The 26972-nt window shown below is 28.5% G+C and overlaps 1 protein-coding gene across 1 annotated transcript in view; it reads right to left on the bottom strand.

Moving 5' to 3' along the window:
- Positions 1 to 7865: 7865 nt before the first annotated feature.
- The window catches only part of LOC107445841 (uncharacterized), a 34662-nt gene continuing 15555 nt past the window's right edge, over positions 7866 to 26972 (bottom strand). The window contains exons 2-9 of the mRNA XM_016060331.3: positions 20224 to 20425; positions 18610 to 18791; positions 18388 to 18525; positions 15580 to 15665; positions 15285 to 15486; positions 13761 to 13882; positions 12662 to 12809; positions 7866 to 9310 (exon numbers count right to left, since the gene is read on the bottom strand). Coding sequence (XP_015915817.1) covers positions 9156 to 9310; positions 12662 to 12809; positions 13761 to 13882; positions 15285 to 15486; positions 15580 to 15665; positions 18388 to 18525; positions 18610 to 18791; positions 20224 to 20425 — 1235 coding nt within the window. The 3' untranslated portion in view covers positions 7866 to 9155. The remainder of the gene's footprint in view (positions 9311 to 12661; positions 12810 to 13760; positions 13883 to 15284; positions 15487 to 15579; positions 15666 to 18387; positions 18526 to 18609; positions 18792 to 20223; positions 20426 to 26972) is intronic.

Here is a 26972-nt window from a genome sequence, read left to right as displayed (position 1 = left end):
GTATGTACTTATGTACAACTTACGTATGTACTTGTATAACTACATACTTTGTTAATACTTATGCGCATGTAATGCATGGATGTACAAAAAAATAGTTATATGCACAATGTATGCATGTGCATACAACGTATACATGTACATAATTACAAGTAATGCACAAATACGTGCGTACATTTAAATATATGTAATTACAATATACACATACATTGTGCATACATTAAAAAAATTTATATGAGTAAAGTTATTAAAATTTGTTTTAAAATTATTCTAAGGTATATGAAACTCGACCTCATATTTTTTAGAAAGCAAACGATAATTTTATTTGGAATTTCTAAATATTAATTCCACACATAAAATTTACCGTTTTTCTTACCATTTAAAACATTTCTATGAATCATCCATTATGTTATAAAAAAAATAAATCTGTATTGTCAAACATTTCATGAAAATACCTGAAAATAATTTTTTATTCAGAGAATTTCAAAATGATATAGAACAATTAAAGCTGAAAACTAAATTTAAATATCGTTTGATTTTGTCATTTAAATTGCTTGAGTCATTAAAAGTTAACTTACATGCATTTTATTTATTGCATTGTACACATATTTAGACATAAATGTAATGTACATATGTATACGTGTAATGTATGTACGCATGTACAATGTATGTACATACATTCATGTATTGTACGTGCATATATAGTACATATGGATATGCATACATGGAACATACGTGTATTGTACATGTGTGGATACATTCATTGCACATATATACATTGCACCATATGCATAGATAGGGATAGCATGCATGTACACATGTAAAATTTGTACGAAAGAATTATGCCCAATATATTTATGCACATACGTACTGTATATGTACACACATATGTACATTATATGAACATTATATGTTTATTTCATCATATGTACATTATATGAATATACATCTGTACGCTATATGTATATACATCTGTACGCTATAAGTATATACATCTGTACAATATATGCATCTCAAATGTGTGTATGTAAGTACGTTATGCATGTCGAATACATGTATGAATATATGTGAAATATAAATACGCCCAATGTACGTACAATAGTTCACAAATGTATTATGCATATTTGGATACTTACATTGAGCATGAACATATTATGTACATGTACATAAATACACTGGACATGCATATCATGTACATGTATACATACATATATTGTACATCCTACAGATATACCTATATTGTACATGCATACATATATTGTACTGTTCATAAATAAATTGCACATACATGCATGGGACATACATTGTACAGACAATGTATGTATGTTCGTACAAACACAAGTACTTGTATATACATGCGTACATGAACATAGATATACATTTTACATACACAAATATTTGCATAAAATGCATATATTCATTGTGTATAAATGTACATGCCTACATTGTTTGCACATACATACGTAATTATTATCTATATACATACGTACATATATTTTTTACCTACAATATAAGTGTATGTACATGTGTGTGATACTAAAATGTCTGAACATATGAACTAGATAAAATCATATGTACATACATTTCAGTTACATTCATTTGTACGCATACAAATACGTACAAAATGCAGTACATGTTAATACGTGCAAAATGTATCATTATAAAATACATTCTATCTACTGTAAAATATAATCATTTATAAGAGTACAATAGTCTTGTAATCGTGTAATTAGATTACATGTAATCATAATTACATGTAATCAAATTACATGTAATCAAATTACATGTAATCATATATTTTGATTACTTGTAATCATAATTACTTGTAATCGTTTTTGTTGTGATTACTTGTAATCGCAATTACTTGTAATCATGATTACAAGTAATTGATTACTGTAATCAAAATTGTAATCATGATTACAGCTGTAATCAAAATTTTTTGAAAATTGTAATCATGATTACAAGTAATTGATTACTGTAATCGACTATGTAATCATGATTACAGCTGTAATCAAACTTTGTAATCATGATTACAAGTAATTGATTACTGTAATCAATATTGTAATCATGATTACAGCTGTAATCAAAATTTTTGAAAATTGTAATCATGATTACAAGTAATTGATTACTGTAATCAAAAAATGTAATCGATTACATTTTTGGCCAACTCTGGTATAGGCAAATGCAATATTTCCGTTATTATCCCAAAATTCTCTGTGAATTTTCCCAGAATGACAAAACTAGTTTACACTTTCAAATGTTTCTTCAAGGCAAAACATAAGATTGTTAAGTAGCAAATTAAAAAACAAACTTTTTACAACAGTAATTTCTTATTTTTTGCTTTAATATCAACTTTAGACTATTTTTATCCATAGTTTGTATCAACAGGAAATATTAGCATTGTAAGGTTGATTTTACAACCTTTATCACAAAACCCCAAAAAGGGTTATAAATGATTAGCAAATTTACTATTTAAGCTTGAAACAATGCTAAATTTAACTAGAGATATACATTAAGCTTACATAGACAGCCCTTTTATATCGAGATTGAATCTAAAAACACTACACATCATTATTAAAAAAAAAAAAATTGAGTTTGAGAACCTTAACATGCAAAGGAAAAAAAAAATTTCGAAAACAAGGTTGGAAATTTTGGCAGATAAGCAAAACTATGTTACACTTTCATATATTTCTTCAAGACAAAACATACGATTGTTAAATAGCAATTTAAAAAACAAAGTTTGTACAACAGTAATTTCTTATCTTATTCTTTAATATCAACATTAGACTTTTTTTTATCCATAGCTTGTATCAAAAGGAGATATTACCCCAGATAGCATTGTAAGGTTGATTTTACAACTTTCATCATAAAACCCCAAAAAGGCTTATAAATGATTAGCAAATAAACTACGTAAGCCTGAAACAATACTAAATTTAACTATGCTAATTTTTGAGCAATGAAATTCGCATTAAGTTTGCATAAACAGCCCTTTTATATCGAGATTGAATCGAAAAACACTACGCATCATCATTAAAACATTTTTGCATTTGAGAACCTCATCACACAAAAGAAAAAAAAAAGTTCCAAAACCTAGGTTGGAAATAAAAGCTAATAAATTATATTTTGTAAAGGTTTATGCGTACATTTATTCAGCCTATGAAAAAAAATAATGTTGGTATTATAATTAACCAGTCAACATTATTGTGCCAATCAAAAGAAACCGCAAATTCAACGTTTGCTTAAGACTAATTGCTATATGAGATACTATGAATGAATACATTTATTATAAATAATTTTCAGGAAACTTCAAAAGTTTCCAGTTTAATTTTATTAATGGGGCTCTGTAGAACTCATAATAGTTTGAGATCAATAAATAAACTTTTATGGTACTGTTGCATTAAAAATAACCAGTAACAGCTAGTTAATATTCCCTCATACCAATACTTAATTGAAATTTGTAAGAGAATTGATTTGTTTTTATATAATATATTATTTTTAATTTCAGAATTATTTTCAGGAAACTTCATATGTTTCCATTTTAATTTTATTAATGGGGCTCTGTGGAATTCATAATAGTTTGAGATCAATAAATAAACTTTTATGGTACTGTTGCATTAAAAATAACCAGTAACAGCAAGTTAATATTCGGTCGTACCAATATTTAATTGAAATTTGTAACGGAACTGATTTGTTTTTATAAAATATATTATTTTCAATTTCAGAATTATTTTCAGGAAACTTCGTAAGTTTCTATTTTAAATTTATTAATGGGGCTCTGTAGAACTCATAATAGTTTGAGATCCATAAATAAAACTTTTTTATGGTACTGTTGCATTAAAAATAACCAGTAACAGCTAGTTAATATTTCCTCATGCCAATATTTAATTAAAATTTGTAATAGAATTGATTTGCTCATATAATTGATTTAATCTTATAATTTTAATGTAAGGTCTCCATAATATCAAAACGAAAATAGATTTAAAAAGCTTTTTTCGTGCAAAGGTAATTTAATGGAGGTGTGTAAAGTTGGCAACCACAAGTTTGAATTTCGCTTCCCATTAGCCCATTTTAGGAAATCGTAAGGCAATCAAAAGTTTTTGTTAGCCCAGTCACTAAGAATAGTTACAGCAAAAACAAGGTCTAGTGAATTCCTGACCGGAAAAATCACGAGTTCGAATTTTGACTTCAAGATTTTACCTATTATAGGAATTCATTAGACAATTAAAAAATTTCCTTTAGCCCAAACACCAAAAAAATGCTATGGCCAAGACAAATTTTGGCAAAATCGTGAGCGTAACAATCACAAGTTAGAATTTTCCATTTCATTAAATCGTTAGCCCACTAAAAATTTTCTTTAGCTCACGCACCAAAAAAAAAGTAAAAAATAAAAGTTATGGACATAAGATATTTTGGCAAAATTGCGAAGTTCGCAACCACAAGTTAGAATTTTGCTTTCAAACGTTTGCCCACCAAAAACAGTTACGGCCTAAATAAGTTTTGGCCAATTTTTGACGAACAAACCGTAAGTTCGAAATTTACCACCAAATGTTAGCCCATTGTAGGAAATTGTTAGCCCATGAAAAAATAATTTTGGCCGGAACAGATTTTGGCAAAATTGGGAAGTTGGCCGATAGAGGTTTGAATTTTGCCTCCAAACGTTAGCCCACCCAACAAAAACAGTTACAGCCAAAACAAGTTTTAACCAATTTTTGACAGCAAAAACAAGTTTTAGTCAATATTTTTTTAAATTTTTTATCATTGAACAGCCGACATAATTATGAGTTAACGACTAACAATGTTTAACTCCGTAGCCTTGAAATCTCGAACCCAATCCAGAAGGCAAGGGAACTCCTGGATCAAGCATAGGGAAAAATTTGCCTTCGTGGAGGACGTTTAGATGGAACTAACCCGCATTTGATTTACATGATGAGGAAAACCATGGAAGTCTCTGCTGGTTAGCCTGTCAGCAAGGGGACTCGAACTTATGATCCCTCTACCACTGAGGATATTTTACGACAGCGCTGTGAGGAATTCGCATATACGAGCCATTACTGAGATTCGAACCCAGGTCATCTCGTTGGGAGGCAAGCTCTCTATCCCTTGAACCAGAATGGCTCGATACATGTACAGATATTATCATGTATATGCATGTTGGATCTAATTTATATCACTGGAGATATAAATTTTGAGCCATAAATGGTCGAAATATTTGTAGTTAGTTTTCAAATCTGTAGCATACTTAAAGAATAAAAGTTTTAGAAAGTCAAATTATGGGTGATTAATCCAAAGAAAGAGTCACCCCCCTTTTTTCATAACGTTGGCGTTTACTTTTGTGGCCCTTTTACCTTAAATTTAAAGACTAGAGAAATGGAATACTGAAAGAAATATTTAAACGTTTGTTATCCGTTAGGATAATTGTTCATAATTATACAGTGGCAATGCTAAAAACTTTACAGGGGCAAGTGGGGAACTATAAAAACGTCAAAATACGTGTTTCAACATCTATGTGAAATTTGGGCTAATTTTCTTTCTAGAGAAAATACTAAAGGAAATTTTATACTCTCGATATAACCAAATTTTGATGGTCTTTGGGAGGCTAAATCTTTTAGATATCTAAAACGCTTTATCGACAAACGCAAATTTCATTAAAGAAGAATTGCTCAGTTATCCTAGAAATTGAGATATTCCACCCCTTATATTGGTAATTTTAATAACTTTGCAATCTTGTGATTTTGTAATAGGGAGGTATTTGTCTGAAATTGTTGAACGTCAACTCGAAAACAGGCTTTTTCAATGGCAAAAAATATAGCCAACAAATCTGACCACTATGGAAGAGGGACTATTTAAATAATTTTCGTTTCTAAATGTATGTTTACAAAGATTGTTAAAAATGTTGAGCGTTTGCCAAGTACGAAATGGCTAACGGGGAGAACCGTTGAAATAAATTGTGGTAAAGATGAAAGATCATAAAAGATTAAAGGTAATAAAAAACGAGTTATCAAGTTAAAATGCTGAAACAAAATTTAAGTTATATGTCTTAATAAATATCGATGGTAATTAGATTTTGCAATGCGTGTATATATGCAATTTAATTTTCAGCAACAAGATGATTTCAAGAGAGTTTTTGCAGAAATTGAGTGATTATTATGAAGTAGTTTAGTTTATTGTGTTATGTATGTGCAGGAGCAAACAGTGCACATGTGTAACCAAGGCAACAGAATGTTTATAATTTAAAAACTATGCTTTTAGAATTCTTTTCTTTTTTTAAAATCAATTTCATTATGAGATTTTATGGGTTTACTTTTGAGATGTGACAATGAGAAAAATCTTGAGAAATACTTTTTGAAATGTGAATAAAGAGAATTTCATCTCTTGAAAGATATTTTTATTTGTTTATAAATGAATCGGAATCAAGTCTACAAGTTCGCGGTAAAAACTTTTTTGGAATTTCTGTAGAAATTTTGACTTTTCCAGATACAGTAAGGAACCGATTATCCGGAACGATCGGGATCATCGCTATTCCGGATAACTGATTTTTCCGGTTTTCTGAATCTCTGCAAGAAGCCGTTTTTTTTTTATTGTTAAACCCAACTGAAAAAAAAAATTATTATTTGGAAATAATCTTAAAAAGAAAAAACGATGAAGTAATACACTAATGATTATTTCCAAAATGATGGTAATGTAAACATCTTTCAAAAAAAAAAAAAAAAAAAAGAAAGAAAAATCCTAAAATCTTATGAGGAAAAAAAAAAAATTTTTTTTTTAAAAATGGCGGAAAATTATCGAATTTTGTTCCGGTTTTCTGATTTCCGGATAACGGGTTCTGTACTGTATATAGTTTTTGTCACTTTTCAAATTTGTTTTGTGCACTTAAATTATTGTACTGCAGAGCATTTCAATTTTTGAGACAGCTTCCATTGGTCTCACTCTTTAAATTCACTTATTTAAACAGTAGAACAAGTTTTTAAGATTAAATATTTCTGTGTCCCTCTTTCAATTTGCTGCACACACTTCTCTTTGGAACTTTTATGAAACTAGTAATGAAAAATAAGCATACCTGTTAAGTGAAATAGTGAGGATGTACATTGATAAAATAGACAAAAATGTTAATTTTTTTTTTTTTGCCCCAGACTTTTAGTGCCACACTTTAATTTTACTTTGTAGACTTTGCTTCTGAACTTTGTTTCTAAGAAATTTGCAAATAAAAAAACCCCCATAATTTGTAGCATAGCAAGCTCTTAAATTCTTGAAATAAATAGTTTCTTTCCATGTTTTTATATAAAATCAAACTTGGCTTCCAAAATGCAAGCGTATATAAATTAATAAAAAAAAATTGAGCGATATTCTGGGGAAAAAGTTAAGATTAATACAAGGGACAATTAATAAAATTATTAAAAATATTTTTCCAGAAAAATCCTTACTTTTTTGAGTTACATTATTTCTGTCTCTTTAAATTTATTTCATACCATTTTCTTCTGAAATATAAATTTGCATGAAATTAGCATGAGAAAATAAGCATCGATTGTTGAAATAGTTTTAACAAACAGTAACATAAATTAAAATTATATGTCAAGAATTTCAACTTTTTTACACTATATTAAATTTTGTTTTAAGGCTGAACTATCCCTAAGCATCCCTAGTAATCCCTAAGCAATTGTATTTATCAATTTCAGTTTCATCCATTTCGTTGTTTCTTCCTCTTACAGTGTTCTGTAAGAAAAAGGTTTCTAAAAGAAAGAAACAGGACAAAATGCGAACCCTAGAAACAAAGAGGGTCTTTGAAAAACCCACTTCATAATACTTTATCTATGAGCAATCACTTTTTAGCTCTTGATAGTTTTAGACAGTAACTTAAAATAAAACAAACATTTCAGAATTACATTAAAATTTTATTGTGCAGTTTACAGTTGTGCACTTCAGTGTGAAAATTCAATATTGGTTAAGATACTTCACTCAAAATTGTGAAACTCATTTACCTATGCACAACAGCATAAAATTGAATGACATATTAAACATTACAAATAATTAAAAACAAAAATAAGTAGATTACACAACTTTTCAAGGGCATTAAGCAATAAGCTAGCTGCTCAGTTATAAAACAAAGTGCAATAAAAAAATACTGTAAATGTAAATAAAAAATTAAACATCAATGACAAATTACTTTATAAATACTTAAACATTAAAAAAAAAGTTCACTTTGAGCAAATTAAATTCATGATCACATGCAATAAAAAAGCTCTTCTAATGGTGTATATAGTTTCCAAATAACGCTGTATATGAGTGTAACAAACACTTACAAGTTCATACAAAGAGTTATGTAAATTGCACATTTTTAGTCACTCAGTAGACAAGCACAAGCAAAATTTTATAGAAATAAAACATTAAAAATTTCAAGGCTAACTAGGTAAGTGTAAAAGTATAAAGAGAACTCACAACATGTATATTTTATTATTAATACACTGGAATGATTCAAACTTGTAAATACTTTTCATTAGAAGAATAATCAATTTATTGAAAAGCTTGCTAACTACTATAAATCAAACTGGCTTTCTTTTAAAAGTAAACAAGTTGTTGAAAAAGGTTGCAAATTAAACTGGCCGAAGTAAATAAATAAAACAAAAAAATCCATTTGCAAACATAACATAGTTCTTAGTGGTCATTTGGATTTGCTTAAATTATGAACTATTTAATGTTAAAAAAAAGTTTATATAATACTTGCTAATAACCTAAAATTAATTAAAATTAAATTTGTCACTATAAGTGCAAAATGCCGCAAACAGTATGATTAGTAACAAATTTTAAAAATACACAACAAAACAAATATTAATTTTACCTTAAAATTTACAAGAATTAAAACCCATAAACCATATTTCTACATAAGATGAGTTTATATACACACTGAAATATCACAGAAGATAGAATTAAAGCTTTAATATTCAGTAAAAAGATAAGCTGAACAGTTAAGTTGAAGCATCTTATTCTTATTTCTATACAAATCCAAAAAACAGAAAAAAATGCACATAGGAATGGTATTAAAATATTTTTTTTCTTTTTTACCAGGTAGCATGAAAGTAATATTTTTAAAATAGCAACAAAAAGGCACAGATAATAAAATCTTAGAGGAAATAGCAAACGCACATGTATTCAAGCATAAAAGTCTACTGGGCAGCAGGAGTTTCTACAGCTTTAGTTTCAGATTCTCCACAAATTAACTTTTCAGGTTTGTCTTCTGGTTCTAACTCTTTCATTTCATCAGTGCCTTTTTCTGTTTCATTTTCTTTTGTTTCCTCAGTTTGATCAGTTTTTTCTTCACCTGAAAAAGAATTGCATCACAAGTTCAACAAAAACCTTATGTATACATGTCAATATCCCAGGAAAAAAAAAACAAAGATTTATATATTCAACAGAGAAATGAAATTTTTAGCCAAAAATTTGAGGCAATAAATTTATTAAATATATATTTTATATTTTGCAAAGAAAAATATAGAATTGACCTTTTATATAATACAAAAATCAAAGCAAAATTAAGTAAAAAAATTGAAAAAACTAGAAATAATTGAGAGCACGCAGCAAGAACAATTAATCCACAGCCCTTTTAGAGAAAACTGATTAATTGATTGAATGTAGAGTTTAATGGCACAGGATCCAAATGTGGACATGCTGCGCCAACCACCCTTTTAGAGAAAAAGGAACTTAAGAAAAATTATTAAATTTCAATCAAAACAAATTATTTTATAAAATTTTTTATGCTATTTACACGAATACAGTAACTTTAAAATAATAAAAGATTATCCAGTAAAAATAGATTACAGCTTCACTAAATTGCAAAAAGAAATGCATGGGAAATAAAAACCTTAGATCACTATTAGTTCAATTGGTCTGAGAATATACTGTATGAAACTGTTCAAATTTGGAATAATTGAATATTAATATCAAAGTTAAGATTTAATTACTACCTACATAAAATTAAAAACAAATATGAAAAATTTACTGTCAAAATTGACTATGACAACTTCAGTTTAATTGATAAAGCAGCTTGTAGCATTTCTTCAACTTTACAAAGCATATTTATGGAAGAACATAAGATAAGCTGCTTTAACAAATTTTTTTCTCCAGCGTCTGACTATCTTTATTAGCAATGTTTTAAAGATTTGTTTGGCTGAGCACTTCACATATTGTAAAGTGCATAACACTAATCATGAAAGGGGTTATTTTACAAATATGCTTAACTTAAGTTGTGAAAATTTCATTGATATTGAATTAAATTATTAAAACAAATTTAAAACAGTTATACTTTTAATGTACATAACCTCAGTTAAATTAGCAAAATAAATAAATTAAAAAAAATAAATAAAATAAATTAGTGAAGGACCATTTAAACCACTTTAAAACATTTAAATTGCCAGCACATAGATTCAATCTTTATCAATTTAAAGTTCGATATAAATATTTCATAAACATACCGAAAATTGCACAATATAAAATTTTCGGCTATTTGACTTTAACAAGAAAGTAGAAATTCTGAAAATATTAAAGAGAAACACGATAAAGAAACAAAATCACAGATTCTTGCCTGGCTATATTGTTAAGCAAGACTGCCTTATAGGAATCTAAATATTGAAGCAATCCTAAAAAGAGTTCAAAGCATTTCTTCAAGCTAAATAACAGTTTAAAAAAAGCTGAAAAATTAAGACTTCCAAAATTTCTAACAATTTTCTGTTCACAGGACAGCTTATTTTTTATCATAAAGCTATTAATACTTATGCTTTTTCTACCTCTTGGAGAGAAATTGCTTAAAAGAACCGCATTAAACAAGTTTGGACTAATTTGCAGCATTTTTTTTTTAAATCTATCTGCAGATGTATAAACAAAGCTATTTTGGAATATTTCATTGCTATATTTCATTACTCTTGCACCAAAGAAACATCTGATCAAAAATTGTACAATTGGCAGACATAGTATTCCATTTTTAATTACTTATAAGACAATTTCATTTCCTAAACAATTTTCAGTGTTTTTAATATTTATTCTATAATTTTTTTTTTTAAATACTTAAAGCAAAATGAAATTTTAAAGATTGATCTCAAATATTACTAATTAAGTAATTCTAACTATTAGGTTACGAACCATGACACAAAAAGGTGCTTTTTCTAAATAAATATGTCTTTTTTTCTGTTAACATATTTGGATTTTTAACCATGAAAACAGTTGAAAGTTGAGGCCCTTTAGACACATTTCAGAACCTTTTTAAACAAATAGGATAAGGAAAATATTAATAAAGCACATATAAAATTTTCAAGATTGGGAAGAGAGAGTTACAGGGTAACAAAAAAGTATAGGGATCACTTTTGTGGCTATCTACCACTAAAGTTTTAAAACCTTTTTACATATATAGCTTACTGATCTAAAGCTCTGCTATTAGACTTTCAATTGCAATACTATTTCATAAAATCACAGAAATGCCTTTGAAGAAATTTGACAAAAAGCTAATTGGTCAAGTACAAGCATTTTTAGCCACACTTCGCTGGAGCCACAGGATTATACAAACCCATTTTAAAAAGAAAGGTATTGCGATTTCACTCAGCCATATCAGTCGCATCAAGAATTCGAAACTCGGATAGATGCAAAATAATGCAAAACCAAGAAAAAGTGGACGGCCAAGCAAATTGAAGAAATCAGATTTGCAGAAGCTTGATAAGATGACATCAAAACCGGATCCACCAACACAGGCGAGCATGGCTAAAGCTCTTAACGTGAGTCAGCAAGTTGTAAGCTATCAACTAAAACAAAAGTTGAAGAAAAAATGCCATAAAAAATCTAAATGTCATCATTTAAGTGAGAGATCGGTGCAGATTAGGAGGCAACGTTCATGACCCCTCTACAAGCTTCTCCGTAAGGACAGATGGTGAAAGTTCCTTACAACTGATGAAGCTTGGATCTATCTATCTGATACCAATGCTAAATCTAAAGTTCAATATCTTAGTCGCGGGCAGAACAGGCGAGACTTGACACCATCAACCACGGTGCCTCATCCCAAAGGCGTAATGGTTTGGATGGGCATATCCAACCATGGTGTGACCAAACCTCGGTTTGTGAAACCTGGGGCCAAAATAAATTCAGAGTATTATATACAGAAGATATTAAAGCCCTTTCTTAAGGATGATTACTGCAGATTGTACCCTAATGGTGATGCTGTGTTCCATCAGGACTCTGCCCCATCACATGCATCTAAGGTCACCCAGAAATTCCTAACAGATCAGCAAGTGCTATTCCTGAGACCAGAACAATGGATTCCAAACAGTCCTGATGCTGCACCATGCGACTATTTCCTATGGGGACATCTGAAAAACAAACTGATTAAGCGAAGAATTTCTACATTGAGAGGCCTTCAAAGAGAAGAGGTTAAGAAAATCCCCCAGGAAATCATTTTGCGTGCTTTAAAATCTTGGCCGAAGCGTTGTGGCAAATCTATTATGCCGGAGGTCGACATATTGAGAGGCATTGCTGAATTTATGTAAAAAATTTTGGAAATATAAACATTCAAAAATGATCCCTATATTTTTTTGTTACCCTGTACACTAGATATTACAAGAAAAGAAACTGTAGAAATACACAATTAGATGCTTAAAGTTGTAGAAAAGGGACAAATTATGAAATATCTTACTTTGTTTATTTGGTTCTGCAACAGAATCTTTCCTATTTTGCTTGTATTTCTTTTGTTTTTTCACGAATCCACCTTCAATTAAACTATAAGCAGTATCAATCAAAGTTTGATTTAATTCAGTTGGAGTAATTCCCAATTCTTCCTTCATCTAGAACAAAGATTGAATTGAAATACTTTTGGTTGAACTGCATCAATTATTAATATGTTCATTAGCATATTTTTCAATAACAGTACACATATTTACAACAAAATTTATTCACTTAAGTGTCAAGCTTCTCAAAGATACTCTTGTGCTATTACTATGGTCTAAAATAAATATATAATGGTGCAACTAAAGAATTTAAATAATTGCAAATATAAAAAATTATCATTAAGATCAACAAGACATTAATTGCTACACTAATAATTATTAGACAATGTAGAAAACTAGCATGAGAAATCATTAGTTGTTTCTCGAATGAACTTATGAAAAATCTAAACTATCGTAACAATATTTCTTGCCTCTTACGAGCTTTATAGTTGGATATTAACTATAAACATAGCAACTCTTGTATTTTGCTTAAAATTTTTAAATTTGTTTTACTGACAGCGCTTTAATAAAAATAAAAAGTGACATAGTTTTGATGCATACAAAGACTTAATGGATCTTAGTGCTATTAATTATCAATTAGCGAAGGAAAATGAAAAATTGTTCATAAATGTTTCAAAGGATCAATGTTATTTTCCTGGGAATGTATTGTGGAGCAATAAATTAATAAAATTATAATAAAAAATTAGTAAGATTATTAGCAAATTAATATTTTTTTACAAAGGATCCATAAAAAGCAGAATCTGGATTTAATATAAAACTGTCAAAATATAGCCTAATTCAAAATAATTTTAGCATTAAATGTCAAAATATAGCCTAATTTAAAGTCAAAATATAGCCTAATTTAATTAGTAATGCATTAAGCAGATACCAGGGACAATGAAAATATAGGTCTAGTGACTAAAAAGACTTGTCTAAAAAGAATGACACTTCATAAAAAATACTCCACAGAACATAAATGCTAAAAATCATAATTGTACTAAGCAATAAATTGGTATGTTAGATATTTACCCTTTTATTGTCAAATCTGAATTCCCTTCCAATTCGTGGCAATATAGACTTAGCAGTTTTGTCGAAAAAGCTATTTAACCAGACAGCAAAGTAAGGAGCAATAGTTGTTGGTACACAGTAACCTATTTTATTAAACAAAGAGAACACTTCAATTTCACACAGTTATTTATTTAAATAGTTAACGTGCTAAGCATAATTAATCATGAACTCAGAGTTTCATCAAATTAAAAATGCATAATGAATAAATTAAATATCCAACAAAGGAAATGATAATTAAATGATGGCTATGTAGAATAAAGTCACAATCCTGAGAAAAGAAAAACAAGGCATAAAACACATTAGCCTGCACACATTTTTTAATCAGCTACAACTGAATAACCAAACAACATTTTTTAACTGTTTGTAGTAAAGTTCTTGATAATATAACTTCCCATGTTTTAGAGGGAAACTATGCCTAAATCAAAAGTAAATGAATGGATGACATTAATCTATTTTAACATTTTTGCTGATTTCAACAATCACCACAAAATGAAGAACAGCAAATAATGTAGAACAAGCTTTAATAGAAAAATCCATGAGTAAGGAATCTTAAAATGAAAAGCATATTCCATCCTCTTCAAATTTCTTGCATTATCACTTCCATGGTATAGTCTATTTAAACTGAAATGTTTGAGAATGTCTAAGTAACTAGGGTTAAAAAGATAATCAAAAATCATGTATCAGAAAAATTCTTTGAAAATCACTTTTAACAAACCCCGAATAAAATACCACCTCCAAGGGCTTTTAAAAAACGTAAATCAAAAATAAGCACCTTTAAGCACTTTGTGTATAAAGCAGTTAAATACTACAATCTGAAAGGAAAGTTGTGCAATGCAGCAAAAATTTCATAAGAAAATTGAAACCAATAGAAAATTTTAATGAGGAAAACAATGACAACTGAAGCTGATGTCCAGCTTCAGTTGTCAATTTATTTTCATTGTTTTGGTCTTTAAAATTTTCATTGAATTAGGGAAGCCATTTGAAAACAGTTAAAAGCTTCAATAACTGCAGGTCAAAATTCTGCTGTATATGTATAGATATATTGCAGTCTTTTGTTAAAAGCAGACTTTCTCCTAACAGATATTACCATTTAATTATAAAATTTCTGATTACACAGGTTTAGAAAGGCAATTCCTCATACTTACTATAAAGCTTTAATTCCATTGAAATAATCGAAATATCTTTAAGCCACACATTCTTATAAGTTATAATTTACCAACTGAAGTTATATTCTGTTGAGCTAGCTACATTAAAAATAATTGTAAGCAAAAGAATCTTTAAATTTCGTCGGCTAAATTTTTAAGTAGGTGAATTAAGTCCAAGTTGTAACAATTTGACCCTATTTATTATTATAACCAACTAGGGATAAAAATCAAAAATCGCGTATCACGGTGCGTAGCCAGATTTTTCAACAAAAAAAAAAGCACTTGTTAAGCAATGAAACACTCCAAGTAAGTTTAAGTACTCCAATCAATAATATATTACCATGAGGCTTAAACTCCTTTGAAAGAACCATAGCTATATCTTTAAGCCACACATTTTGAGTGGTCACAATATGCCTGTGATCAGCTGCATTAGGTAGAGTCATAGCTTTTACATGCGCTAAAGCAACATCTCTTACATCACAAACATCAAAATTTACTTTAGGAATCATTGGCATAGCCCGTTCAAGAAGCTTCTTTATAACCTGAAAAAAAATTTTTTTTTTAAAATTTATCATATAAAACAATCATAAATTTATCATAACTTTTTTTCCTTAAAAAAAGATTAAAAAAACTACCTCTACACTTGTTCCAGGCTCTCCGTTCAAAACAGGCCCCAACACCAATGCTGGATTAATAACAGCCAGTTCAAACTTTTTATCCTCTGAAATAAATTAAATTTGAATGTTCAAACAAACAATAATATGTGGATTATGAATTTGCAACAAAACAATTTTACACAATTTTGAATTCCCATTTTGACGATTCTTAAAGACATCAATATATATTTGTCATTAAATTCATCTAAAACTTAAAGCTTAAGTTTCTTTTTAATATTTAATATTATAATTACATATTTAAAAGAAAAGTTAAATTATCCACATTGCAGGGTTCGTGATTTTTTTGATTTTTTTTAAAAAAAATCAAGAAAATCTGATTATTTTGATTTAAATCGGATTTTTTTGATTTAAATCAGATTTTTTTGATTTTTATTCAAATACACTATAAGAGCTTTAATTTATGATTAAAAAAACTTTTTAAATGTTTAATCAAAATTAAATTAATATTAAAACTATATTATAACAATATTTTAGAAGCTCTAACTTATTAAAATAATTTTTCATTATAATGCATAGCGACCATTTTAATACAAGGCATGATTGAAATTAAAAGACAAGATAAAAAAGATAATTTAAAGAATACTACTTTAACTAGTAACACAAAGTTTCAATTAGCACACCATAAATTTAATTTTAAATTGTGATCTCTTTTTTTTTCTCTTGATTTATAAAATGGCAAAATAAAAGCAGCAGATTGTGTTTATAAATGTTGTCATTCATCAAAAAATAAATATTCAATCTATATATTTTAAATATTCAATCTATATATATATAAAAATCAATTGATTTAAATCAATGATTTTTTTAAAAAATCATTTGATTTAAATCGTGATTTAAATCAAGCTGATTTAAATCAACGAACCCTGCCACATTGTGCTACTTTTGAAGGTAAGGGCATCTAAAAGAGTTTACTATGCTCAGCAAAGTTCAGACCAATGATAATCATAAAAACTGCACATTATTTTTATCAATAATGAAGTTCAATATTACACAATTTATAAATTCTTAAATTTTTCTACTTTTAATACATAACTCACATCTTCAGTTTTATTTCAAAAATAGTATCACTGCATATACTAATTAAAATTAGTATATTATACTTAAGCAAATTTCACAGACAGTGCTCGTGAGTATTCAATTTATATAAATGAGATTTTTTTTAAAGAAAATTAAACTTTGCTTGTAACACTAAGAAATTAAAAACCTTAATTAACCTAATTTAAATTTACTTAGCATCAATATGGTATAAGTGTGCAGTAACTAAACTCAGTGGCGCGACCGCCCATAGAGGGCAAAGGCCTACTGTGCCCATCTCAGTTTTCTTGACCTTGAGCTCTGGAGTGCAAGAGCAGATGTTCCGGTTAGGTGGTCAGCCGAATGCGAAACCCCCAGTGTTTAGCTCCCAAGCATGCTTGATACTCATTTATCGACTCACTGAAGAGATGAAAGGCTGTGTCGACCCTGCCCAGTCCCGAGGATCGAACTAAGGACCTGTGGCACGAGAGAAAGAAGTACAGTACAGAACCCGAATCAGAAAACCAAAAAACTGGAACGAAATTCGATAAATTTTCCCCGCCATTTTTAAAAAAAAATTTTTTTTCCCTCATAGGATTTTTCTTTCTTTTTTGAAAGATGTTTACTACCATCATTTTAGAAATAATCATTACTGTATTACTTCATCGTTTTTTCTTCTTTTTAAGATTATTTCCTAACAATTTTTTTTTTAGTTGGGTTTAACAATAAAAAAATCGGCTCTTTGTAGCGATTCAGAAAACCGGAAAAATCAGTTATCCGGAATAGCGATGGTCCCGTTCGTTCCGGATAATCGGTTCCCTACTGTACTACCACTCAGCCACCGGGCGTCATAAGTGTACAGTATCAGACATATAAAGTATACAAGGTAAAAATCAGATGCAACAAATTTGTATGTTGTTTTCTACACAAGGGGGCATTGCAGTTATTCGCTGATTACATTTTTAAGGCTATTTGGCTAGGTGTGTTTCTACTTTATCACCAAATATCTGCAGCGGATAACTTATTTCCATCGTACTTATGAATTTTATCGGTCCACTATTTATATCTGTGTTTAGAATAAGCTGAATTTTATAAAGAAAACAACTACGTATTGAAATAAATATTAGAAAATCATTGTTGTAAAAAAACTATCATCCGACAATTATTTCTTTGAAATTTAATTCATACTCAACTATTTTGCTAAAATCATGTCAAACCTAACTAATTAATAATAAAGACAGCTAATTAGAAAAAGGAACTTTTCCTACCTTAATGAGAATGGAATATCAAACCAAAGTTTGCGGGGTTTCTACTATATGAACAAATTAAAAGAAGCCAAATGAGTGATTTATTTCCAAATAAAGAAACGCTTTCTTCAATGATGCATTTAATATAAAAAAAAAGACCTTCGTTTCATATTCAATAGAATTGTTCAATAAAATTAATATCTCTGGAAATGCAGATTTGAGTTCATATAATGCATTTTTATGTTGTATGCTACAAACAAAATGAGCTATTTGATAAGATCACCTCACACACTGATGACTGGAAATTAACCTTTTAACTAGAAAAAGATTAGATGAAAGTTTTTGTTCCTGAGAACATATCACTGACAATAAAAATAGTATTAAGTATACAAGATAAAAATAAGACATATCAAATTTATATACGCATGAAATTTTTTAAACATTTAAACACTTTAGGCACTTATTACTAGGGCAAAAATAAAAATATCAATTTGAAATATATTACCGGGCAGTTCTTTAACAAAATCCCAAGCAAATCGCTCAGCGAGAGTTTTACTTTTTGAATAAGTATCAAGCGAAATAGATTCTGTATTTGTCCAATCACCTTCATTGTATACTTTGCCTTCTTCCATTATCATTTCCCCTAAGGTATATTAAGTAATAAATTAGTCCAAAAATATTAAAAATAAATTTAAAAATGTAAGTAATGCTTAAAAATAAAACATACCATGAACAGAAGCAACAGAGCTAGTGAGTACAACTCTTTTTACTGTCCCAGCATCAGCACATGCTTGTAGAACTACTTTAGTACCTTCTACAGCTGGTTTAATAACTTCATCAGGGTTTGCTGGTGATGCGTTTGGGAAAGGTGATGCAGTGTGAATAACGTAAGTACAATCTTTGACAGCCCTAGATAAATAAAACTTTGTCTCAAATCAAAGGTTGAATTTATGATGTCAATAAATAGTTTTTGACATAACACATCAAAAATCAGTCAAAAACCTGAGGCAAGTTTCTTCTTTGCCTTTAGGAACATTTTATCAGAAATTAAATTATGCACAATACTTGCATTATAATTACTACTACAATAGGGACGCCAACTGCTCTGCTTTCCACAAATGATTTTCTGTAGTGGTAGAGAACAAAAATTAAAACTTGGAAATTTTTGCTCAATTTTGATAATACCTTAAAATCTTTACCACAAAATAACACACTAACTTTCAATTCATTTGAATTATTTTTACGTAATTCTGGGCAAAATTATTTTGATTTAAAGTTGCATAACTGAAAATATTATATTAAATCATAAATTTAGCTACCAGTTTGAGTTTAGTTAGTTTGAATCTCTTCAATTATAATTTATATTACATATCTATAAAAAATATCGTCAAAATTATTGTAACTATTAAGTGGTTTTTCTAAAAACGTTTCACTATTAATACTTTTTGATCCATATTATTTACTATATTATTACAACTATTTACTTAATATTACAATTTAATGAGGAAGTTGTTAATTATTATTAATCTAAACATTGATTTTAGTTCCTTTATGCCACTATTTAGACAGATTTTTTAGCTTAAGTAAAACCCCTGAGACAGAATTTTTTCGAGCTATCTGCGACAAAACTCTCTAGCACTACTATCTTTCTGCAAGATACTTTTAATAATAACAAACAGATGTGTAACTAATTTAAAATAACAAAAGTGCTGTGCTTATAAAAAAACTATACAATTTTTTAAATTAAACATGTAACAATTTTTTATTACAATATTATGGGTGATATTTCTCATTTTGTTAGGGGGGGGGAACACACTAATTATTTCCTTCTTTGCATTTTGTAAATAATCATCACAATAAAAAAAAATAATTAAAAATAATGAAATCTGTAGTAGTAATTGCCGAATAAAAGATTGACCATGAAATCACTCGAATCTGCTTCCTCTAAAAGGTGTAACTTAATTGCATGTTTCATTTCGAGATTAGGCTGTTGTAATAAATAATATCGTATGAAAAAGATCGGATTTCAAAACTATAGAGAAATCAATAGCAATAACAGCAGAAAAATAGACAGAATCATTACCTTAAAAAGTAAATACTCAAATGCACGATTAAAATTTTCCATATTGTTTGAAATATATCGGGATATTTAAAAACACGATTCAAATTTTACGTGTAACTTTCTGTAGAAAAGAAAACTAAAATATTTTACTTTTCAAAAGAAAAATCTTTCTGCAAGAACTCTAATGTTCTGCGTCAATATCGCCGTGCTTCTGCCATGGGGAGTAAAAGTAAAGTGGTTGGAAGGACTAGAGTGGTAAAAAGGAACTGAAAAACTTACTCTTTCCATGTTTCTTCTTTTAATAAATCTGCTTCTACCAGTTCAAGAGGAAAACGAGCTTCAGGGCTCAGTTCTTTTAAAGGTTTGATCTTTTTTTCATTATTCAAATCTCGAACAGTTCCTCTAACTTTATGGCCTTCATCTAACAGTAGTTTGATGATGTATGAAGCAACATATCCAGAAGCACCAGTTACAAGTACAACTAGAAATAAAAAAAAGCAGATGTCAAAACCCTGAAAATTTTATAAGCAAAAAATCTACATCAATTTATATATCATACATGTTTAATATTTAACATAACTTTTTAAACCAACATTTATAATTAAATTACTTACTAATGCAGGATATCACACTTTTAGAGCAACTAATTCAAGAAAAAACATAATTCTTACAAGAATCGCAATATTCGATTTTAAAATCGCTTGAATATGAATGGTGATATTGGATTTCAAAAAAGCGAAAATACAATTACAATAATGAATTTTTAATATGAATACGCAAATATGAATCACAGTGGATAATTATTAGATTGCGTGAATGTGAATCTCAATGCATATTTTTTAAATCATCTATAAATGCAAAAATTGATGCTTGACATTACAAACACGTGAATACGAATTGCGGGATTGGATTTTAAACTAGTGTAAACACGAATCGCGATGTTGGATTTAAAAACGTAAATACAAATCGTGATATTGGATTTTTAAATCACGTGAATAGGAATTGAGATGTATGATTTTTAAAACAAGTTAATACAAATAGTGGAATTCTGTGATATTCGCGTAACCTGCTTTAAGTATTTAGACCCAAAAGAATGTTGCAAAAAACGCGGAATACAATCACCACTGTCTGGACACGGCTCAAAATGTGTTTTAAAAAAGTGGGCACAGCTAGAAATGCATGCTTAACCAGGGTTGGGTTTTTGACGTCAAAAAGAGGTTTTTGACATGACAAGGGTATAATACTGGTTTAAACCGTCAAAAATGTCAAAAACTAAAGTTTGCCAAAAAAATATATAAACTTCAAAACTACCAACAGTTGCCATGCATTACATTGAAATTTAATTATACTATAGGTAATCAGCAGGTTTTAAGATATTTTTTAATTAAAATTAAGGTAAAATAACAGATTTAAAATCTTAGAAATTTATATTCAAATGCATGTACAGAAAAATTTTGCACAAAATTTTTTTAAATATTTATATTTTGAAAAAAAAAATTTTTTTTTTGATACTTAAGAAAATTAAAAGTTTATTACTATGCATTTTTGACATATAAGGAACATATAACTAATATTTATAAGGAACTTACAAGTTATGTTGTATAAATACAAACTTGATACAAGTGTATGAAAAATTTTTTTAATGTTATACCGAATATCTTTATTATCCAGTATGTTAATTTGAATTTAAAAGTAGTTATATTTGGGAATAATGATAAATATAATTCATATTGTTTATTATATTTATTTATAATTATTACACTTACCATTTTAAAACAATTTTTACCTCTTAATTTGTTTCCCCCACTTGTATTAAGAATACAAATAATGCATATCTTGAAAGCAAGAAGTAATTATTCAGCAGCTGAATATTTAGATATTGAACAAAACTATGTATATAGTATTCAGCAAAATGAAATTCACAAGTATTTGGATAAACTAAATTTTCAGCATAGTAAATGAATAGGCTGAATATACTGTAAATCGACACTAACTACTCTGTGTATTTAACAGAAAGCACTTAAATTTGTATTGTCTTATGTTAAAAAGATTATTAAGAAGATTTAAAAGAATATTAAAAAGATTTTTCTTTAAAAGATGTCTAATGTACAAAACTGCTAATGTTTATCTTTAAAAATGTCTAATTTTTAGTATAATCTATACTATACACTAAATTTGGTTATAAATAAATTTCTTAATAATATCACTGCAGATTTTCAATAACACATGAAAATGAATACATAATATTACAAAAGATGTGAGCTTTCAAAAGTACAAGATTTTAGTTACTATTCAAAATATAAGTGTTTCTTCAAAATTTTAAATTTGTTTTTTTCTAGAACATATTTAGAAACACTATCCTTTATAAAAAATATATAAATTTTATGTATTAATTAAATTTCACATATGAATATAGGTTTTTGACATTTTCGACAGTGAGGTTTTTGACGTGACGGTTTAAACCATGGTTTAAACTGCCAAAAACTGTCACATGTCAAAAACCTGCCAACCCTGTGCTTAACAAAAAGAGCATAGATTTTTAAGAAAATGTACATAGCATTTGATTCAATATTTTAAACATTTCTTCTGAAAATTTGTCTTTAAGAGAGAAAAAACTATTGAATCTAAATATATTCTTTATGAGATGGCCTCCATTTGCTTAAATCAAAGTATACTTTCAAATTAGTCTTTTAAAAAGGAGTTTGGCCCCTTAATGTCAATTTCTTTTTCTGCATATTTTGCCATAGCTGGGAAAATTTTAAGCAAATATAATTTTTGTACACAATTATAAAAATCCACTCAGAAAATCTCAAAAAACTTAATGAAATTACCAATATTATTAAACCATTATTTAAACTAGTTTGCAATAATAAAATATTTAAATAATTCAGTTAATATTTGACATTTCTCTTATAAAAAGAGTTTCTACCACTTTGGGTAGAAGAAAAATATCTTTAGGTGTATTTTTTTTTTAAATTGTGGTTTGCCATCCTTGTTTGAAATTAACAAATACTTTATAGTATTAATACTTTCTTGGAATTTGATGGAAATTTTATTTGAGTATAAGTGTATTAGTTGAAGTCTTAACATTTCAACTACTAACTCCACAAGCTCTGTCTGAAACTAAGACTATATATATAGATACATATAAATTGGGAAAGACTATGCCTATACAGAAAAAAATGCAGAACATATGACCTGGAGTTAAATAAAATTTGATAGACAAAACATGCTTATCATTACTGTTAAAAATTTTGTTTCATTAAAAAAATTTTATTACTCCTATCAATGCAAATCTATTAAGCAGGTAATTTTTCATACTTTCACATGCTCATTTCAATTCAAGAAAAAAAAATATATATCCTCTTACTTTGAAAAAATTAATGTAAAAAAAGAAGATATTACAAATTTTATTTCAAATATAATTTCAAGACAGATTTGTATACTAATAAAACCTGGGTTCACCATCTACACAAGTTCACACAAAATACCAGAGTAGGATTTTCTTTCAATTCAAGACATTGGTGATTTAAAACATTTGCATTGGTAAATTTCTCGTATTAATTAAAAGTTTGTCAAAAATTGAGAATTCAGACAATTAACTGCCATTGCAAAATATTTTATAGAGCAGTAGACCAGTGTTTCCCAAAGTGTGGTATGCGTACCCTGGGTACAGGAACAGTTTAGTGGGGGTACCTATTCTTATGCGAAATATCTTGCAACAAACGAAGATTTCAAAACATTTTATTTAAAAACAAAGCTAGCCATGGAAATTTACTATTACGTATTTTTCTATTGGCTATTTTTTGCAGAGTTAACAGTTAATAATTAGTGGTGTCAACAGCCAGTTGTGGTTTTAAACTTTTGCGCAAATTTTTTTTTAAAGTAAAAAATGCATTCATTTTTTTTATTAGTGGTACACAGCGCTACAAAAAATTTAGAAAGCATACACAAAAGTCATAAGTTTGGGAAACACTGCAGTAGACTATTAAAAACCAAAGCTTCCAAAAATTTTGCCAACCTTTTAAAAGCCTCACTATGAGAAAGTTGGAACAAAGTGGCAGTTTAATGAACTTTTGAATCATTTACACGTAGTGGTGTGGAAAGCAAAGACATTTTTTTAGAATGATATGAACAAAGATTTACTGGGCTAAAATAAAAGTTTTTTTTTTCAAACACTGAACTTGTTTTTTTTTTTTTTTTTTTGAAGAAGCATATGATTAAATAAGAAATGTGAGGAAATTATTAACAGGGGTCTGTCCAGACATTTTGTGATGGGTCTGGTTTTTGGGAAATTGTGAAAAAATTACTCACATTCTTTCAACCAGGGTCCTGCTTTTATGAATTTGTGCAAATAGGGTTATTGCAAAAACCTTTTCAAGGAGTTTTTAAATTGTAAATAAATACAAGATTATGCTCAGTACTGCAAAATTATAATTAAAAAAAAATTAAATTTTCAAAAATAAACAGCAATTGTCGCTTCTAAATTAGAGATGCAACATACAAATATTTGGTATTTAGCCAATACTGCCGAACACAGAATATTCATTTCGGACGAATAATGGAAGAATCGTCTGACAAAGTTTAGTTCGAAGACAAAACTTAATTTGTTTACATCCATCTTTCTTGTTTTCTGCCCTGGGAAGGGTTTATTCAATTAACAAAACAATAATGAGAAACAAATTTGTGAAGGGTCCATTTTTATGAAAAGATATTTTGTGAAGGGTCCGTTAACGGACTAAAATTTCTTATAAACAGACCCCTGATTAAACAATACGGCGTTTTCCTCCCCTTTCTAAACAAAATTTGATCTATATATATTAGATATTTTTTTTTTTACCTTAAATTTGTAAATATTCTTAATATTTTTTGAAACTTTAACCAATTAAAATAAAATATTCATCCAATAGTTTCTTTTCAAAACAAATGATTAAAAAAATTAAACATTCAGAAGTCATGTTTTTCTACTTAGCTAGTTTATCAATAGGTGTTCAATGCAGAAAAAATATAAGATCAACAATGAGAAAACTGATAAAAATATCTAGTTTCTAACACTCAGAAAATTTAGGAAAGATGAGGTATCTTGTTTCTATCGATAAATAAATCAAGGTGTCCTATTTTAAATGTTTATTAATTTGATAACAGAGCTTCTCAATTATCAGGGATGAGATTGGCCCAAAAGGCAAAAATGCTGAATTCTAAGGAGGGTAAATCTTACGTGATTTATAGCAAAAATATCAGTAACATTCTCATCCAGTTTCGCTGATATTGTAGTGCCGATATATACCAATAATCGTTGATAGAAAAACTGTCACCTTTATAGTAATTAATTCCAGAAAAAAGTTTCTTACTAGAATCGCGATAAAGGATTTCTGAATCTTGAAATCACGTGAATATGAAACTCGATATTGGATTTCAAAAATTTAAAAATACAAATCACGATGCATAGTTTCGAAATCGCGTGAATACGAATCCAAAGCCTATTTTTTAAATCCCGTGTAAATACGAAAATTGATGTTTGATGTTACAACAGCAAAAACGAATCCCAACATCGGATTTTAGACTCTCGTGAATACGAATAGCTACATAGATTTTAAAAACGCGTAAATACAAATCGCGATATTGGATTTTTAAATCTCGTAAATAAGAATCGCAATGTACGATATTGAAATTGCGTGAATAAGAATCCCAAAGCGCAACTTTTAAATCAGGTAAATACGAAAATCGATGTTTGATATGAAATTCAGCGATGTCTGGAGTAAGAAAATACGAGCTATCTAGCGGACGGTAAGAACGCAGAAAATCTTATTATCCGGGCGTAAAAGCGGAGAAAATCGCTAAAATAAGTGAAAATGCGGATGGGTTGGCAGCTACGTAGTTTGAATTTTCTGTTTATCTTTGAAAATCGGAAATAATTTTATTTCAACGACTGAATTTTGAGAAAAGCGGAATATTTACAAAAAAAAAAAAACGAAAATTTTAGAAAATCGGAGTTTTTGATAAAAAGGCTCAAATTCGAGAGACAAAAGCGAAAAAAAGCGGAAAAATCTCATCACTGATAGGGATGAGTTTGGTAAAAGACCAAAAAATCCAAAATGTTATGTGAAAAAACACTTTTTAAATAATTGAAAAAATACCTGAAATTAGAGCAGGAAAAAAGTAAAACGTGTTGTTCAAAATGTGTGAATATGAATCTCAACGTATGATTTTTAAATCACGCGAATGCAAATCTCGACATTTAATTTAAAAAAATGTGCGAATAAAAAAACTATTTTTGATTTTAAAATCGCGTGAATACGAATTCGGATATAATTTTTAAGTCACTTAAATACGAATCATAATCACGGATTTAAAATCGTGTCAATATAAAACGCGATATTTAATATAAAGTCGTAAAAATACGAAACACGATGCGCGATCTTAAATCGCGTAAATAGGACTCTGAATGTTTGATTTAAATCACGTGAATATAATTCAAAATCGCGTCTACATTGGTAAGAAAAGGCGTAAAAATTAATCTTTTCACGGGAATTCGAAAAATACACATTTTTAGAAGAGACGGATTTTTTCATTTTTAGCAATAATAAAAAAATTTCCGCAATGGTGACAAATTTTCCGCGAACGGCATTCTTGTATATTATACAGGTCAGGTGCTGACGTAAAATATTCTTAGTGGTAGATGGATCATAAGTTAGAACCATTTTGTCGTCGGACTAACTATGAGAGGTTTTGGGGTTTTTCCCTCTCCATGTAACACAAACGTGGGTTAGTTTCACTTAAAAGTCCTTAAAGGCTAGTTTGCCCCAATGCTTGATCCAGGAGTTCTCTAGTCTTTTGGGCTGGGTTTAAAGTTACAAGGCTACGGAGTTATACATTGAAAGACGTAAACTCAGAATTGGGAACTGTTCAACACCGTTTATAAAATAAAGTATTTTTTGAATTATCAGAATTTGTATCCATTAATTGCTTGATTGAGAAGAGTAAAAAAAACTACTTTTTACATACATTTCTCAATTTAAAAACGAGGG

The sequence above is a fragment of the Parasteatoda tepidariorum genome, chromosome 12, assembly GCF_982258835.1.
Source record: "Parasteatoda tepidariorum strain Cologne lab strain chromosome 12, Ptep-v5.0, whole genome shotgun sequence".
NCBI classification, from domain to species: Eukaryota; Metazoa; Arthropoda; class Arachnida; order Araneae; family Theridiidae; genus Parasteatoda; species Parasteatoda tepidariorum.
This window is presented reverse-complemented; position numbering and strand designations above follow the sequence as displayed.